Source organism: Mastomys coucha, unplaced genomic scaffold (genome assembly GCF_008632895.1).
Source record: "Mastomys coucha isolate ucsf_1 unplaced genomic scaffold, UCSF_Mcou_1 pScaffold14, whole genome shotgun sequence".
Lineage (NCBI taxonomy): Eukaryota > Metazoa > Chordata > Mammalia > Rodentia > Muridae > Mastomys > Mastomys coucha.
The window spans coordinates 53,043,319-53,060,985 of record NW_022196896.1 but is presented as its reverse complement, the minus strand read 5'-3'; the positions used below and the strand labels follow the sequence as shown (position 1 = coordinate 53,060,985).

At 40.1% G+C, this 17,667-nt stretch overlaps 1 protein-coding gene across 2 annotated transcripts in view; it reads right to left on the bottom strand.

Annotated features, from left to right (window-relative positions):
* The window catches only part of Col9a1 (collagen type IX alpha 1 chain), an 80,391-nt gene that overhangs the window by 42,091 nt on the left and 20,633 nt on the right, over positions 1-17,667 (bottom strand). For both annotated transcript variants that reach the window (XM_031368812.1, XM_031368813.1), the window contains 12 exons: positions 16,670-16,744; positions 16,298-16,333; positions 16,125-16,187; positions 11,618-11,671; positions 11,355-11,390; positions 8,963-8,986; positions 8,536-8,589; positions 7,368-7,421; positions 6,416-6,448; positions 5,601-5,657; positions 4,300-4,353; positions 83-136 (listed from right to left, as the gene is read on the bottom strand). In XM_031368812.1, the coding sequence (XP_031224672.1) occupies positions 83-136; positions 4,300-4,353; positions 5,601-5,657; positions 6,416-6,448; positions 7,368-7,421; positions 8,536-8,589; positions 8,963-8,986; positions 11,355-11,390; positions 11,618-11,671; positions 16,125-16,187; positions 16,298-16,333; positions 16,670-16,744 (594 nt within the window). The remainder of the gene's footprint in view (positions 1-82; positions 137-4,299; positions 4,354-5,600; positions 5,658-6,415; positions 6,449-7,367; positions 7,422-8,535; positions 8,590-8,962; positions 8,987-11,354; positions 11,391-11,617; positions 11,672-16,124; positions 16,188-16,297; positions 16,334-16,669; positions 16,745-17,667) is intronic.

Here is a 17,667-nt window from a genome sequence, read left to right as displayed (position 1 = left end):
TGCAGATGCTAAAAGAGGTTAATACCTAATCATTTAAGAGATTTGCTTATCCTAGGCAAAAAATAAAATAAAAAGACTTTACCGGAGGTCCTTGAGCTCCAACTTCTCCCAGTTCCCCCTGGTCACCCTCTTCGCCCTGAAATGAAGCAGAGAGAATCACAGCGAATGTTCCTCTAGTGAAGGAATCAGCTGGGTCTCGCTCAGTACACTTTAAGTGCATCCCCTGAGGTGTTCTATTGTGTCTTGGTCAGCTACATAGCGAGCCCATGTTAATTACATAATACTCAGAGAACAGAGATATGTACACAAAGAGACACCAGAAAACATACTACTTGGAAGGTTTTCTTTTAAAGTTTTCTAGAGAGAGGGAAAAAGAGAAGGAGAGGCTGAGACAAGGGTGTGTGCAGTAAGTTGCAAGTCCGTGTGTCAGGGTGTTACTGGGACAATAGAACTACATTATAAAACTTCTGAAAGATATTATGTTATGCTTTACACTTTGGCTTTTCTTATCATAATTTTGCACCATTTATACTTGTGATACATTGGAATCAATTCTAACATAGGTTATACCTAGTATGGCTCTCATAGAATGGTCATTTTTACCATTTCATAAAAATATGAGTATTCATATATATTTCCCTTGTATCCTGCCATAGTTTAATTTCATGCAAAGAAAATTTACCAATAATTTTTTTGATTAAAGTATATCTTTGCTGTGATGATTAGACACTTTCAATATTATATATGGAATAACAAATACTTTCTATGTAGGCTGGAAATGTGCCTCAGCTGGTGAGCTCTGGTTTGACTCTGCTCATCTGATGTGTGACGTCACATGTGTGTGATGCATGTTTGCCATCTGCTCATCTGATGTGTGATGTCACATGTGTGTGATGTATGTTTGCCAGTTTTGTTTTTTAATTGTCTTTGGGATCTTCTCTCATATTATCTAATTGTTGTTTAGATTTTTTTGCTATTTTATAAACTCTGATATACTTGAAAGAATGTTCTATAAAAGAAACCTGCTTCTGAGGCTGTGGATATAGCCCAATGGCAAAGCACTAGGTGGGTATAGCAAAGCTCTGAGTTCTAATGTCCAGCACTAAGAGAGAGAGAGAGGGGTCTTTCTGCCTCTTGCAGAAAGGCAACTCTACAGATTGAGAAGATATTAAATATACTTTTTAACAGTTCTTTCATAACAGTGAGATTATTCATGAGAAAAATTCCTTACTTTTATTACATATTAAAATCAATTCTGTCATTTAATTATTGATATATAATTTTATATATTATATATACTTTTTATAATATAATTATATATTGACTCACTTTCTTGCTTATAATTTTATATTACATTTCATATATTGTTTATATAAATATAATATACATTTATAATAATTTCCATAGATTCTGCCTTATGTGTACAAAGTTTTTTCACACACAATAAACACAAGTACATCCAGAAAATTTAACAACAGTATTAATAGATAGCATTTAAGCATTTAGTACAGAAAACTAGATTGTGTTTCACTTTATTTTTTGCCTTTATTTATTCAGAGAGGGCATGCACATACCACGTGCATCTGTGGGGGGTCAAAAAACAACTTACAGGATTCGGTTCTCTCCAGCAAACGTGTTCTGGGAATCAAACTATGGTAGGCTTTACCCACTGAACCAACCCACAGGCCCTGGAACTTAAGATTTAAGTGAATTATAAACATCTTACTGGTTTTAATATCATAATTAAACTCAGATTCTACTAGAACTTAGGATAGATGGTGAAAAGTGGCCGGCCCAAGCTAAAAAGCTAGTGCAATTACTAGCTCACACAGTTGTTAATCATTAGACAAGTACTATCAAAGATTTATTTATTTTCTTTTATGTGTATCTACCTAGTAAACATATGACCAGACAGAGTTAACAAGTTAGTAGGCCTACACTAATGAGAATAGTATGACGGTAAAATGTTATAAAATTTCTTGACAGTCAACTATGTAGGAAGTAAAATTATTAGATGTTTATATGATGAAGATATGGGGCCTATTGGCCAAAAGAGGACACCAAGTTGCCAGGAACTGCATTGAACTGCCGTGTGAGTGCAGGGACCTGAACCAGAGTCCCCTTGGTCAGTGCAGCAGGTGTTCTTAACTGCTGAGTCATCTCTGCAGCCCCACGCGAGGATAATTAAATAAACACTGCTCATTTGTGTGGCAGAGCTATCAAGTCACTGCACGAACAACACTGATCGAGTCCCCTGTAAATTTCCTTATCAGGGTATGGCATAGTTCTCATAGATTTTTCCATAAAACTTGGAGAGACGTGTTTAAATTAAACATTTCTCCTGCAGACAAAAAGCACCCACCTAATCAATAACCGCAAATTTTAAGAGCCAGGTTTTGGAGAAGCTATTTATTATCATTTTTACTGAATTTTGAATGGATACTGAAGTGCAGCATAATGATGCCAAGACCATCATCTTGTTAGGATTTCACAAGTCACTCTTGCATTCATAGGAAAGGTTTCAAATCTTCCTTAGTTAATGAGTAGGATACATTCAAAGCCAGACTGTGGGTCTGAATGGGAACTGGAGAACAGGCCCTTCTTCAACACTCCATTGTCTGTTCAGGTCAAGTCCTTTTGTGGCTCAGTCATCAATGGCTTACTGTCTTCCTGCCTCCTCATATTAATTTTGAAAGTCACCACTTTAAGTTTAAGGAGGTATAAAACTTGTCAAATGAACTAAAGGAATGTTCGACATCAAGCGGACATTTGTTTAATTGCATATTAAAAAAAAAATGCAAGTTTCCCACTCGGAGACCAAAAGCAAATTTTAGGTTCCATATAACTAGTCTGTGGCCACCCAAAATAGAATTTTCATGGGCATATGGGGAAGCACTCTGATTGACAGCTCTCGCCCTAAGTCCTGTGGGCTAAAGTAGAAACGGCTTCCAAAGGAGAGATGGATCAAGGCATTGAGATGAATGCAAGTCTACTGCCCGCTTTATCACAGGCATCTCTGAAGTAGCTCTGGTTCTAATTGAATGTTCTGGTTTGCCTGTTTTTTTGTGGTGAGCTAGTGTTCTCATATATTAATATGTCATGTTTAATTTAGTCATTCCCCTATAATTGATCATTAATTTTGTTCACTTCTGAACTTTCAGAACTCGGAATAAGCCACAGCACAGAGCAGGTCCTTGATAAATATTAACTGAATTTTCAAAATTACGGATTTAAAAGTTCAGTGGAAGAATGGGCGTGCAGGGAAACAGGGAGTTCTCCTTTACTATTTTACTCAAGTCTGACATCAGAAACTCAGCTATTTCATTCCAGATAAACAAAGTACCTTTACTACGCACAGCCTTTGTAATAAAAGACTGAAAATAATTGACAAACTGTGACAGGGCACAGAAACTGGCTTATTTATCATGATTATTTAAATAAGGTTACACAACAGACTGTTCTAGGCTAAGGAGTTCAAGGACATTAATACTCACAGATATTTTACTCAAAAAATAAAATTGCCTCTCCAACTCATTACTACGGGGTGTGGGGGAAGGCTAGTACTTTCCTACAGCCCAGTAAAGATACATGCACATACACAATCAACAAGTTAGCAGGCATGCATTAATAAGAGCGGTGTGACTTTGTTAAATGTTATAAATTTTACTAAGAGAGTCTACTATGCAGAAAGTAAAATTAGTATATATTTATAACATGAAGAGATGTCAGCCAAGTTGCCTTGCTTTAAGTAAATTTCAGCCTTTTTTGGCAAGGGCCCATCATTCCCAGTGCTATACAGATTCCATATTTCTATCCAGAAAATAACATGTTATCACTAAGTTCCAGCTACTTCAAACCTAAGTTACAGTGAAATGAGATCATAAATAGACAAGTTAGTTTACATCTTGAGAATTAGTTCACATCCAAACCAGATCTTGTGTTTCCTACTCTCAAAACACGTGTGAAAACTGTACAATTATCATAAACCTTAGCGAATTAAAGCAACAAGTAACATAATGTTTGTCAGCAGCCTTGATTTAAAAAAAAAAAAACAACTAAATACGATATAATTGGGATGGAATGAAAATGTAGTCGGTATGGAAGGAAATAGAAAAAGAATCTAGGATTTTCTTTGTCATTTCAATAACTGAACAGCTTAGAGTATTGACCTTAGAATACACGAAACATTTGCTTGCCAAAGAATAAAGTATCACACTTTCCTGCTCCTTATAACGCCATACAGTGAGAATAATCACTTGGCCTTAATCACGACTGGCCTACTACGTGCTCTTTCCTTACCTTGTGCCCTTGTCTTCCTGGCTCTCCGATGTCTCCTTTCGCCCCTTTATGGCCCTAATAAATATAAAAACCGATACAAAGAAATGAAGCTGCTCTGGGCTTGACACCAAAAATGGCCAGAAGGCTCATAAACTTGTTCTGCCTCCCTAAATCTGTGTTAAAATACTACAAAACAGATTATGCCACAAAGCTCAACTCAGCCTCGGTGACTTTATCGCACCATGCACACTGTGTGACTGACTTTTATGATAAGCATCAGCTTTAGGTAAGAGGAGAATTCTCTTCTAGACCAAGCGCTGCTTCTGCTATCCAGCTCGGCAACACAAGGCACTGGTACCTGCCTTCTCTCTCCTTGACCCTGCTCTCTCCTCAGGGTTAGGTCCAAAGGCTTCATTCAGTCACCTTCATTCAGTCGTCCTCAGCACCAGTAACTTAACCCTTTCAGAAGCTGCCCCAGCTATTCCTTGCTCTCTGGGGACCACTTTGAAACTTCTTCTGCCCCCACCCAACCCACCCATGGCCAGCTCCTTCCTGGTGCCCATCTGTGCCAATGGCCCCCAGGCTGGGACGGTGAGAGAAAGTTACCAAGTTAGCTCTGCTACAACTTTCGCCTCACTCTGGTCTTTTGTAAAAAGAAGCCTCTAATGCAGGCCTAAACCTCCCACAGTCAGGGAACCCACCAAAATGCAGTTAAAGAAAACTTTTTGAGAAACCATTTCACCTCAGGGCCTTCTAAATCATAACAGAACAGAACAGGAAGGGTCTGGAATTTCTCAGAATCGCCTTACACTCAGAGACTGGTAGGGAAAGCAATTTATCCCCAGGATTTGTTTTTAGTTTTTAGTTTTTGGGTTTTTTTCCCTAAATAGACTATTTTTTAAGTATCATAATGGCAAAGCGGGAGAAAAACACCTTCAGAAAAATGTATTCTATACAGTTTTCCCAATTTCTTTTTAACCAGAACATTGTCAAATTCACATATACAAAGTATGTATACACAGTCTTCCTCCACATCCCTACCACTATGTTCTCAGAGAAGCCAAGCATCTGGCCCCGGACTTCGCGTTTAAGTTTCCTGGCCCAGTCAGTGCATGCTATGGGCATTTCCCTCCTGAACTACAGACATTCTATAACCAAGCATATGCACCCCAGTAGGGGCCCATCAGGGTGAGTTACAGTTTCCAGGCTGAATTTGTACCACAGACAGAGAAAACAAAGACAGACTAAGGCCAGTGGTGAGGTGTTCCTCTCTTTCTATGAATATCATCCTCGTGAGGCTAGAATAACAAAATTATTCTTACCCTCATGCCTGGTAGGCCTGGATATCCAGAGCGACCGGGTGGGCAGGAATTGGGACACTGAGAGAAAGAAGGAAGGAGGGGGGGTAAGCTAGAGCACCTATTTTGTGACAAGATGGGATTTTTTTTCAAGGAGTTCAACCAACAAAACCCCAAAGCAATAATAATCATTAAATAACCCTGAATATCTGTCTTTTGCTTTTCTTTTAAATATAGATTGCAAAGCATTCACTAGATACCCTGCCATGTGCCCATCTTCTGCATGTTACATGTTAATGTTTTGTCATATTTATCTCAAATTTAATAAAAGAAGTGAAATTCTTGACAGTGGATCATACCATGGTCTTACTTGGTTTCTCCCTTTTACATTGAAGCAGTCCCATCCTGAGGTCACAGCCTTTCACCATGGAGACCAAAATTATACCACCAGCATTTGACTACTCGTCTAAACATAAAGCATCACCCCAAACCGGAAAACTCCAGTGAAAAATCACGCCACAGGCATAAAGCCAAAGGCTGAAAAAGGAACAACGATCCTTTGCTAGTGAGAAACCTAATGCAGCCTGAGACTACATAAGCCATCTGTCCTTAAGTCCCATGTGGCTCAACGGTGTAAGTTAAAATGAAACATGAAAGTCTAGTATATTCCAGTCAGATCATTTTAAAGGGAGATCATCAGAAGACTATGTAATCTTTAAATTAAAACTAGTGTTATGTACACATGTATAAAACACCATGATTAAATCCATTATTTTATATTAATATATGCTAATAAGAAAGAATTGCAAGCCATATTATATTAATAAGAAAAATCTTACCAATGGGTCTCCATCATGAAATCCAATTGTTCCCTAAAGTTAAGAATAAGATAGATGATTTATTCTAATTTATGAACAATAGAAATTTTCAATGTTCAGAACTATAAAAGAATATTAGTTTTATAAGATACAAGGGAAAAATAGAAATATATATGTTAGTGTTTGAAGACTTGATTGATGGGCAACACCTTCAAAGATACCTAAGTCTCGTCCCTAAGTGAGGTAGCTGGTTATTTGACTTCAGAGGCTAAATGACATAAAAATACAGACAAAATAAGGCACCCTGACAGGCAAATAAAAAACATTAGAGTATCACTCACTTAACTATTTTTCTTAGTTCTACCATAAAAATCTTAGCAAGAACTAATTTGCCCAAAAATGCTTCTTCTGCATGTCCAAGTTTTGAGCACATAAGAAATCGCAACTATTAAAAAGCTGCAAACAATTAAGATGTCTTCTGGAAAAAACCATCTTTTAGATTACTGTGGTTCCTCTATTGATTCTAAAATGAACCAGGCTCTGAGTGGATAAGAGAGAAAGAAAGGAAGAAAGAAAGAAAGAAAGAAAGAAAGAAAGAAAGAAAGGAAGAAAGAAGAGAGAAAGAGAAAGGCAGGAAGGAAGGAAGGAAGGAAGGAAGGAAAAGAGAAAGGGAGGAAGGAAGAAAGAAAGAAAGAAAGAAAGGAAGAAAGGAAGGAAGGAAGAGAGAAAGAAAGAAAAAGAAGGAAAGGAAGGAAAAAAGAAAGAAGAGACAGGAAGGAAGGAAGGAAGGGAGAGAGAGAAAGGGAGGAAGGAAGAAAGAAACAAAGAACAAACGAACAAACTGAAAAGAGTGGTAGGCATTTGGGAACTGGAAAGCAATGATTTAATTAATAGACACTTCCACATTTGTGTCTGCAGTTTCTTCAGCCCCCATTCTCCGATACAAAAGAAACTTGAACTGAAAATTACTTACACTAGGTCCTGGGGGTCCAGGAGGGCCAGGTGGTCCTCTTTTCCCAGGGTCACCCTAGGTCATTTCAAAATAGAGACACAGTAATTACACAAGGTTCAGAACATAGAGCATAAGACCAAGGAGTCGCGAGAGAATGGCATTACTCCATAGTATGGCTGAACTCAGACAGTCATTGACCAACCACCAAGCCCAAATGAAGGAATTCTGGCCTCACCAAGGTAGAAAACCAAAAAAGACACAGGGGAAAACATAAATCAACTATCCACAGGGTAATGATTCAACCCACTCAAAACACAAACCAGAAACCCCATGTATTGTTCTAGCTGGTCTACAGATGAACCTGAGTAGCCAGTGTCACAAGTGTCGTTCAGACAACTAAAGCAAAAGAGAGCTTATGTTCAGCCTGAAGCTGAGAGTGGAGGATCTATCTCTGCAAATCCATGTCTTGCTTCTGCAATCCACCCACCCTGATCTGTCACTGAATGCTTGCAAGGGACAGTAAAGCAAAGATAGCTAAATTCAAGTAAACCGTTCAGATGAAAGCGGGTGCAAGTTACTCTGGGTTTACTGTTGGAACCTTTTCCTTTTTACATAGAGTCAGGAGCATCATAATTATTCCATATATACAATCATTTGTATTCATTCGTTCATAACATATATGTAACTTTGCAACAGGAAACATAAATACGGAAGAAAGATACATGTGATCTGACCTCTTTCCTCAGTGAGCTTATAACTTCATGCCTTATCATAACATCAAGGCTTCAACATATTTAAATGTTTACAGAATATCACACGAAACATCTTTTATCAACAATTTTCTCAGTCAAGTTCACCTTCTTCCTGTTTACTTATAATTAAATTCTGATTATAATTTAATGCATGTATTCTAAATATGCATAGTGATAACTGGGCGCTCTTGTTTAATTTCATATAAATATTTTAACACAAAAGTCACTGGATCCCAACCCTAGATGAGAGCATAACAATGGATGACACCCCCTAACTTGACACTCCATCTGGAAGTCAGGAAGCAATGCTTAACTGAAATAAAATTCATCCATGCTCTGGAGTTTTCAGAGGAGATGGACAGTGGGGTAATCTGCCTTCACCAATAGCACCTTCTTTCAAATTATCAAAGTCAATCAAAGTGCACCAGGATACTCACAATAGGGCCTACACGGCCAAGTTCTCCAGGAAGTCCTGTGGTCCCAGGAGGACCCTGAAGTCAACAAACCAAAGGGACAAACTGATTTATGCATACGTTTACAGTCTATCACAAATGCCATCAAAGATGATAGATAACAGGCCTACAATTATCTATTTTTGCTAGTACTGGCTTGCAGTGAAACAATAATTTATTTAACAAAACTTTAATTACTTTACAAGAAACAGAAATTTCCTAAATTGGTAATTTTCCTATTTGGTATCCCTATTTGGCAGAATAGGGGTCTTGCCATTAGGAGTTATGTAACATTATATAGACGAGTCTGTATGCCCCACTGGTTAGAGCAGCAGATACAGGGTTGGGTCAAACTTTTAGAAATAGAATAGTTTCTAGAATTTGTAGAACTAAACCATGAAACAATACTTACAGGGGGTCCTGGAATACCACGACCCTAAAAGATCAAAATAAGAATGGTTATGGCTTGTGGCCTAAATGCCATAGAAACATAGTCAGAGACATGGCTCAGTCCACAGGAGCTGATACACTCCCACTGTGTAAGCAAAGGCTGATGCTCATGGAAAGAAAACCCTGGATGGAGGAAGCAACATCACTCTGCCTCAGATGAAGCCAGAAGCCTGTTTCTGGTCCTCAAGCCTTCCTTTGACTCTATGCTGCCCAGTACTGTTTCACTAAGGATTTTAAACTGAATGAAATTCAAAGTAAAGAATCCATGTGTGCTCACCCTCCCGCACAGAAGTGAAGAAGCTGTGTATGCTCGGCCTCACTCAGTGAGGCACATCACAACAAGGTAAGTAAAAGATTTTCTTCATCTGTATAAGAAATCTACATTAAAGACAACACAGCATTATGGGTTTGTAATAAAGTCATAGGCGCAGAAAGGCAAAGAGGTAATTTTTGTAGAGATACATCCCCTTTGGACTAGAGAGATGGCTCCTTGGTTACAAGTGCCAAGTGCCCTTCGAAAGGACGGTGAGCTCTGTTCCCAGCACTGACATCAAGTGGCTTGCACCATCTGCAATGGAAATCCCAAGGAATGCAAGGCTCGGGCTTCCAAGGCATTTCCATGTACATAATACACATGAACTCATGCAGGCTCGTGCATACATAAATAAAAAGTAAAATTGTTAAAATAAATTTATTTTCTCTTTTAACAGGTATGCTTATATTTCCACATACTAAGTATAATAGATATTTAAATTAATTTGGTATCATTCCTGAAATAACTTCCGATGGGATTTTTATGGGATGTGCTATTTGGTTTTAAAGCTCCTCATTTTACCTCCCTTCCCTCTGTTCTTTGCATCCCGTGTTCAAACCAGAATATACATAGTTACAGGTTGAAGCCACATTTTGCCTATCCATCCCATCTCCAGTCCCAACACAGACAGTAGTCTACAACAATCTCCAACAAGCAGAAAATCAGATATAACTGATGCAGCAAGTGAATTCAGTCTCTGAAAGTGTTTTAATTAGGGTATCTATTACTGAGACAAAACACCAAAACCAAAAAAATCAAGTTAGAGAAGGAGGGTTTATTCAGCATATAATTCCACATTGCTGCTCATCAACAAAAGATGTCAGGACAGGAACTCAAACTAGGAAAAAACTGTAGGCAGGAGCTGATGCAGAGGCCCTGGAGGGGTACTGCTTACTGGCTTGCTCCTTTTGGCTTGCTCAGCCTGCTTTCTTATAGAAGCCAGGACAATGAGCCAGGAATGGCAGCGCCGACCATGAGCTGGGCTTTCTTCATTGATCACTAATTGAGAAAATGCCTTTATAGCTGGATCTCATGGAGGCATTTCCTCAACTGAGGCTCCTTCCTCTCTAGCTTGTGTCAAGTTGACACACAAAACCAGTTAGCACAGAAGAAACACAAGCATCGGGGTTCTTTGTTTTGCTTTTAAGTGACGAATCCTAGATTTTATATAGATCCATGCAATCGTGTTTGTACACTCGATCTAAAAGCAGAAGCGTAACTGTCTCGGGAGCCAATAGAAAGGGAAGGGTGGGTGATAGGAAGCAGAACGGCCAGTCAAGAGGGGAGAGGACACAGGCTAATGGCAGCAGCCAAGAGGGCCAAGAGCAAGCAAGAAAGGAGAAGCGAGCCTAGAAAGCACACACGCACACACACACACGCGCGCACACACACACGCACGCACACACACACACACACACGCGCGCACACACGCACGCACGCACACACGCACGCACACAACACTGCACTTCCCCGTTGAGCAGTGCAGGGCCGAGGTGAGTAGTAAGATAGCTTATTGGTTGAGGATTTATCAGGTATATCAGCTGTGAGTGGCATGATGCATGACGGAGATTTAAATTATTAGACCACACTTGGATCCTTGCTGTTATTGCTCAAGGTATGTTTTCTGGCATTGAGACAGAACCAACAGCTGCAGCTAGGCAATGTGGCTCACATCTATAATCCCAACCCTCAGGAGGCTGAGGCAGAAGGATAATTAAGAGACTGGAGCTATCTTGGACTACATGGTAAACGCCAAATCAGCCTGGGCTAGAGGATCCGACTCCTTCTGTCTCAAAATTAAATTACATGAAGAAATCTCACCTGATATGGACATGTATTTTATTCCATACATTTAAACTTTTCTACTCACAATAGGTACACTCATATATACCTACTATATATGCTTATATAACTGGATAAGTCATATGTCCTTTGCCATGTGTATTATGTGGAAAACTGCATTACATTTTTCTTCACAAGGGCAGAATTTTACCTAAAGATGGACTTTCAGTTTTGTTGCTTTACTGTCTAAAATACTTACTGGAAATCCACGAGACCCAGGCACACCAGGTTCTCCCTAAAAAAATAAAATAAAATAAAAATGGCTTCACTGTAGTATTTGTAGCATATGTAGTTTTGTAGCACAAATATGGATATGCAAATTGAATTGATACTAAAATCATTAGTATAGTCCACCTGATGCTCAGCATTTCTGTTGATCTTGAAAATCAAGTGCCTTCCTTTGAGGATGTTTTTGTTGGCATTTGAGAACACTATACAAGTAAGGCCAGGTGGCTAACTTACTTTTTGTCCCCTTGGTCCAACAGAGCCAGGAGATCCATCAGGTCCTGTTAATCCCTAGTGAAGCAAGGAAATAATGTCAGTGCTATCATAACAGCCCTAGAAAAAACACTAGGCAGAAAGGTTTTATTTTACCAGTTATATGTAGGTTGGTTACCCATGGATAATGCAAGTATTTATAAAGTAATACTTCCCAATAGATCCTTCTTTTAAAACATTTTCCATGGGCTCTGCTTTTGACTTCTCTTCTGTTGCAAATTTGACAATTTGGTAACTGCACTGTGAAAGGTTCAATAATTTAGTGGGATTTTTACATCTCTGCCCTGAGAAAATACTATGTAACAGTTACAGTGATCTCCAGTTGAGCCGATGGACATTTACTCCACTCTTTTGCCAGATTTATGAATCTACTTTACTACACTTACAAAATAAAATATTGTGTCTTTCTCGATATGGGGTGATAATGTCTTGAAAGCTAATGCAATGTTTTCTTAATGTGAAATAAATATAAATAATTTAAAACCTCCAGCCCTTTTGAAACAATACAATAACTTAGTGAAGAATGCTAACTTTTAATGTAAAAAAAAAAACTTGAAAACATTTTTCTCAGTGAAAACATGTAACAATGTGTACTACCTACTATGCATAGCTTAAGCCTAGTATATTTGTCTAGCCATCATAGTTCATGCTAAGATGTATTAGATGTGTTTCCTATCCATTTTATTATTTCTAGTAATACTTAATTTCATCATCTTCTTCAATTACAGGCGGATCCGGAGGCATGATAGCAAACCAAATCTAGATATTAACCAGAGGGTGACACACCTTGGCCTCCTCAGATTTCTTCAATGCCTGGCCAATTTCATGAACATTGACCTTTCAGAATATTGTCTTAATCAACTACTCCTCCTATAAAACGTCTCTGAGGGGTGCAGGTTTTGTCCATTCAAAGAAGGAAAAGCATTTATCATCATGCCTGTATAGCATCCCATAGTTTACATAATTCCACTTCTTCTCCCTGTCTTATTTGGGTCTTATGAGAATAAAATACCATTTACAGAGCTTTCTGAGCATCCTGAAGCAAACAGCACCTGCAATAATCCCACTATTGATTATTATCTATAATAGTAACATAGTTGTCCTTTGGGTACAAGGTTATAGTCAGGTTCCAGCATCTCTATTCTGTATGACCACAGAAGAAACAAAGATTCAGTTTTGATAGGTTGAGAGAGGAGGGGCTGGAGATAGGTGAACACACACAGCATGCACAATTTTCAAAATCCAATTTGCAATAAAACTCTCTAAATCTAATTTCAAAGATATTACAGAGGAGAAATCTCTCCAATGGCAGGGAGAATTGCCTTCATATGAATGCTTATGCAGACGGAGCTCCATATAGAATAATATTGGAGCGGTGATGTGAGCCTTCACACCAGCATTCATCAGGGAATACCTGTCCTTGCTGCTCTGTTTCCTGTTTCCTGCCAGCCTCCCTGCAGCTCAGCTGAGGACAACAAGGCAAACTACTAGAAGCACAGCTGTGATACAAATCTACCAGAAGCCCATTGCACATGGGAAAAACGGTGCTGCTCTTGGATCCTGACAAACAACTCCTCCAACAGTCATTTTCTTAAACATCCCCAAAAAGGTAGGTTTCACAGTGAAACAAAGAGCAGAAGGCAGAGAAATTGGAAAGAGATCAAGGTCCCCAAGTTCACTGTCAAAACAGCTCTTCCAAGGTTTTCCGATGTGTTTTATTCCCCAGGCTCTGGGCAGAGTGGATGGTACATTCTGAGGGGGTTACTGCTCATTGTCCTCAGAAGGTCTTTTCTCAGTTACAGTGAAAGGCTTTAACATCAACTCAATGAGAGGGGAGTAAGGAAACTCCCTGGCTGCGGAAGTCACACATGGCTCTGATTCAAAGGCTGAAGGTGCTTAAAGTACTTACACACAATCACTGGATGTCTATTGTAAGTGATTTTCAACACTTATTGTATTATGTATCATTCTTCCTAGTTGGTAACATGGGGACTAAAACATCCACTATTGCTCTTCTCCTCTATTCTTCCCAAACACTCATCTATTAAGAAGATGAGGCCCAGCACATTCGGGTGGTATGACCGTAGATGGATTAAGAACCTCATCTGTATCTCCTGAGTTGCCTAAAATGAATTCAATAAATACAAAAGTCTCCATGGTCCTAGCAGCTACATAACTCTGGATCTCTGAGGAAATTATTTGTCCTTATAATTTTTTCATTTTCCTTTTCATGGGAAAATAACATTAGAATGATCTACTTTCTAGGTTATGATAAAGCCAAAGGGAGTAATATCTGAGACGGGTCTTGAGGGAAATACTCCAAGCATATGAAAAGGCCACAGTTAAGTTCTCTCAGATCTACAGAGTGTTAAAACACTGGTGAATGTGTGCATGGAGTTTCTCCCTTTTCCCACCTCTCTTTCCCTCTGTCTTTTGCTTTCTTCTTCTGCCCTGGGTTTCTTCTTATGGACCATTTCAGAGTCACAGTGATGCTCTGAGAAGCATGTACAGCTTCTGAAATTGTTAATGTCTCTTTTGTACTATGGAGCTATCAATATAGACAAAGAAGGACCATGTAATTGTTTTCCTGTTCCACTACAAAATTCAGAGTGCATTCATGTGTGTATCTAATGGGAACATAATGTTAAGAAAGAAAGAAAAGGGATTGCTTGTGATTCGAAAAAATTTTTTTAAAGCAGTTAAGCAAGTTACAAAAGCACCATTGAACTGAGGAACAAGCTGGGCCCATGGTGCATGCCTCTAATTCTAGCACTTGAGGCAGGATTTTGAGGCCCAGGCCCAGCTGGGTTACCCAGCAAGATCTTATATACATAAACAGACAGACTGAGGGGCAGTGAAGTCCAGCATTCTGCCTGAATTAAGTTGAAGTTCAACAGGAAGACAATATTTTAGATGAATGGTTTATGTTCCAACTACAATCTTTGAAATTTAGTCAGAAATGTTCTCTCCCTCCAAAACAAAAGGCTGGCTGAAGTTCCAAAGAAAAGTAGAAAGTCAGCTTATATTACATTAGGACTTACCTAGTGGCCTGTAGTTATCAGATATGAGCTGAGAATTTCAAATAATTCAATCTCAAAGGCCTCAATAGCCAATAAATTACATAATCTCATTTGTAATGCCCAAACCTGAGTTGATATTATCTACATGTTAATCTACAGGTGCTTATGCACTGCCATTGAAAATCCACAAAAAATAAAAAATAAATAAAAAAGAAACAGAAACTTAAACTAGAAGCTTAAGTCTTTGTAAGCAAAGTCTGTCTCCTGAAACACTAAATAATACAGAAATACACACCCTCACCAAGTTAATGGCAGCAGAAGAGGCTTGTCTGAGTAACAGCTAAAGTGCAGCTGGCTTGTTCTCTCAAAACAATGGAGCTTTTTAAAAACTTGCAAAAATTCTTGGAAATAACAGGTGTGTGTTTTGGAGTGCATTCTTTCTTTAGAAAAGCCTCTAGGTTTTGCAAAAACAAGAGATGGTTTGGGGGGTGACTTTAAGGAACCCTGGAAAACAAATACCATCTCTTTCCAACCCAGAGACAAAACTCAGGTTCTGAGGAAGGACCAAAGCAACAATGAGCAGTGTGCACAGAGAGAGGAGATGCTGAGAAGGCCAAGCTCACTGCACAGAGAGAGGAGATGCTGAGAAAGCCAAGCTCACTGCCCTCTGGAGAAATATCATTTCCCATATAGCTGGGCATCTGAATGTCTTCCCAAACTGACTTTTAACTTCCCATTTCCCAAGCTGATTTTTAATGTCTTGTTTATCTGTGCTGAGCATTTCCTGCCCCTACTATATCCAAACACACCTGTCACTCACTTTGAGCAAATTTTCATCTTCTTTATATTACTGGGAATTGAAATACTTTGTTTTTTCCATCACTCACCCTGTTTTCTGGTGGTAGTGTTCTTTTTTCAATGTTTAAATTATTTTCTTATTCTGTGTGTATTGGGTATTTTGCCTATATGTGTACCCATGCACCATATTCGTTCAGTTTCCCAGAGAGCAGAAGAGACCCTCAGGTCCCCGGGATGACTGTGAGCTGCCCTGTGCGTGCTGGGGATTGAACTCTCATCCTCAGGAAGAGCAGTGCTCTTCCCTCCCTCCAACTCTTCTTTTGTAATTAATCCAGGGAGTACCAAGGAAAACCAAGCTTACCCACTGTGAGACCTAACCATTCACCCACATCCTCCCTATGCAGGCAGTGACCAGTGACGGTGACAGTTTATAGGCTGAACAGAGAGTGACTGGAACCATGAGGTCAACCTTCACAGGACATTTTGCAGTGTTTCTCTCCCTCCCCCCTCCCCTCTCCCCGTGTTTCTCTCTCTCTCTCTCTCTCTCTCTCTCTCTCTCTCTCTCTCTCTCACACACACACACACACACACACACACACACACACACACACACACGAACGAGAGAGACACGAGCACTCTCTCTCTATACTCACATCAGCCCCTGGTGTGCCTGGCTTGCCTGGTGCTCCTGGCTTACCCAGGTCTCCAGGAGGACCCTGAGCAGCAGGGAGAGAAAATGAAGCAAAGTTGAGACTCTTCAAACACACACATCTACAAAACACATCTTAAGGGAAAAAACTCAGTGCCATGACACCAATCAACTTACCGGCGGTCCGGGGGGACCCTTTGGACCTCGGTCACCCTGGAGACATAGAGAAAAGAGTATAAGTCATACATATGAGTAGCTGGGGTCCTACGGGAGAGTCTTGGGCATGCATACCAAGAAGGTGTTGGCAGGAGGCAGGATGAGGGTCTAAAGATAGAAGCTGCTGCCCCAAGGAGCTACGGGCACAGAACTAGTCTCTTCTCTAACAACCCCCGGACTATAGTATCAAATTTAGAACTTTCACTACCATTTAGTCTTAGCTCTAAGACAGTGACAGGGAGGGGGCCACCTGGCCCTTTCTAAGAACTCATCCAAAGCTGAAGAAGTAGTAGGAAGGGGCTGGGTTAGAGAACAAGAGACATACAAACTTACATCAATGCCATCTATGCCTGGAACTCCAGGAGGCCCGGGAGGCCCTGGAGGCCCCTGCTCACCCGGAGGGCCTCTCTGCCAAAAGCAATGCACAGGGGTTAGTGGAGAAGAATGTGTATCCAGAGGAAAAATAGAAGGGCCTTATTCCCTAAAACACACACACACACACACACACACACACACACACACACACACACACACATACCAGGAAGGATACCTCTCTATGGAAGATAATACGGTTTTGAAGGAAAATGTAGTGTTTCCACATTCTAGTAGGTAAACTGTCCAAGGTAGAGTAGAAGTGATGTCTTTAAATGGAAGGGGAACTCACTGGGCCTCGCCTATTCAGAATACATTAAAGAGAAGGGGATATCTAATGTCCACTTTTGGCCAAAGGGAGTTAAGAAATAAGTATCAGGATCATGTGATACCTCCACTGCCGATCAGTCATTTGTCTCAAATCGAGCAGGTAAGACTGAATTGAAGCAGCTCCAGGACAAACAGTTACTTTACCACTGCAAGCCTTTCTTTGTGCAGTAAACTGGGAGCAGGGTTGGTGGGGGGCGGGTGGGGAGAGGGGAGCAGGGCGGTAGGTTTGGGAGGTATCAGGCAGAGGAGCCTTGAATTCAGGAGCCTGACCCCATTTCACTTCCACCAGCAATGAGCTCCCTGACAAGAGGTCTTTGCACCTCGCTTCAAAAGCTACACAAATTTCAAACAGACCCTTAGCTTGTGAGCCCTTGTGTCGCTTGCAGACGGCTGTTTTGACAGGTCTGCAGGGAATACTGGCGCCTGAAACAGTATAAACATGTTGCTTTAGGGAACATTTTTTTCTCCCCCCTCTGCTTCTAGATGGAGGAGGAGGGAGGAAGGGGGAGAGGGACAGGGAGAGGGAAAGGCTGCTTTAATCAGGAAAGACTTTGTTTTCCTGAACTCCAAGGACCAGACAGGTTACAATGGGATCTCTGTAAGTGAAACCTCAAACCTCTCCTGGCCTC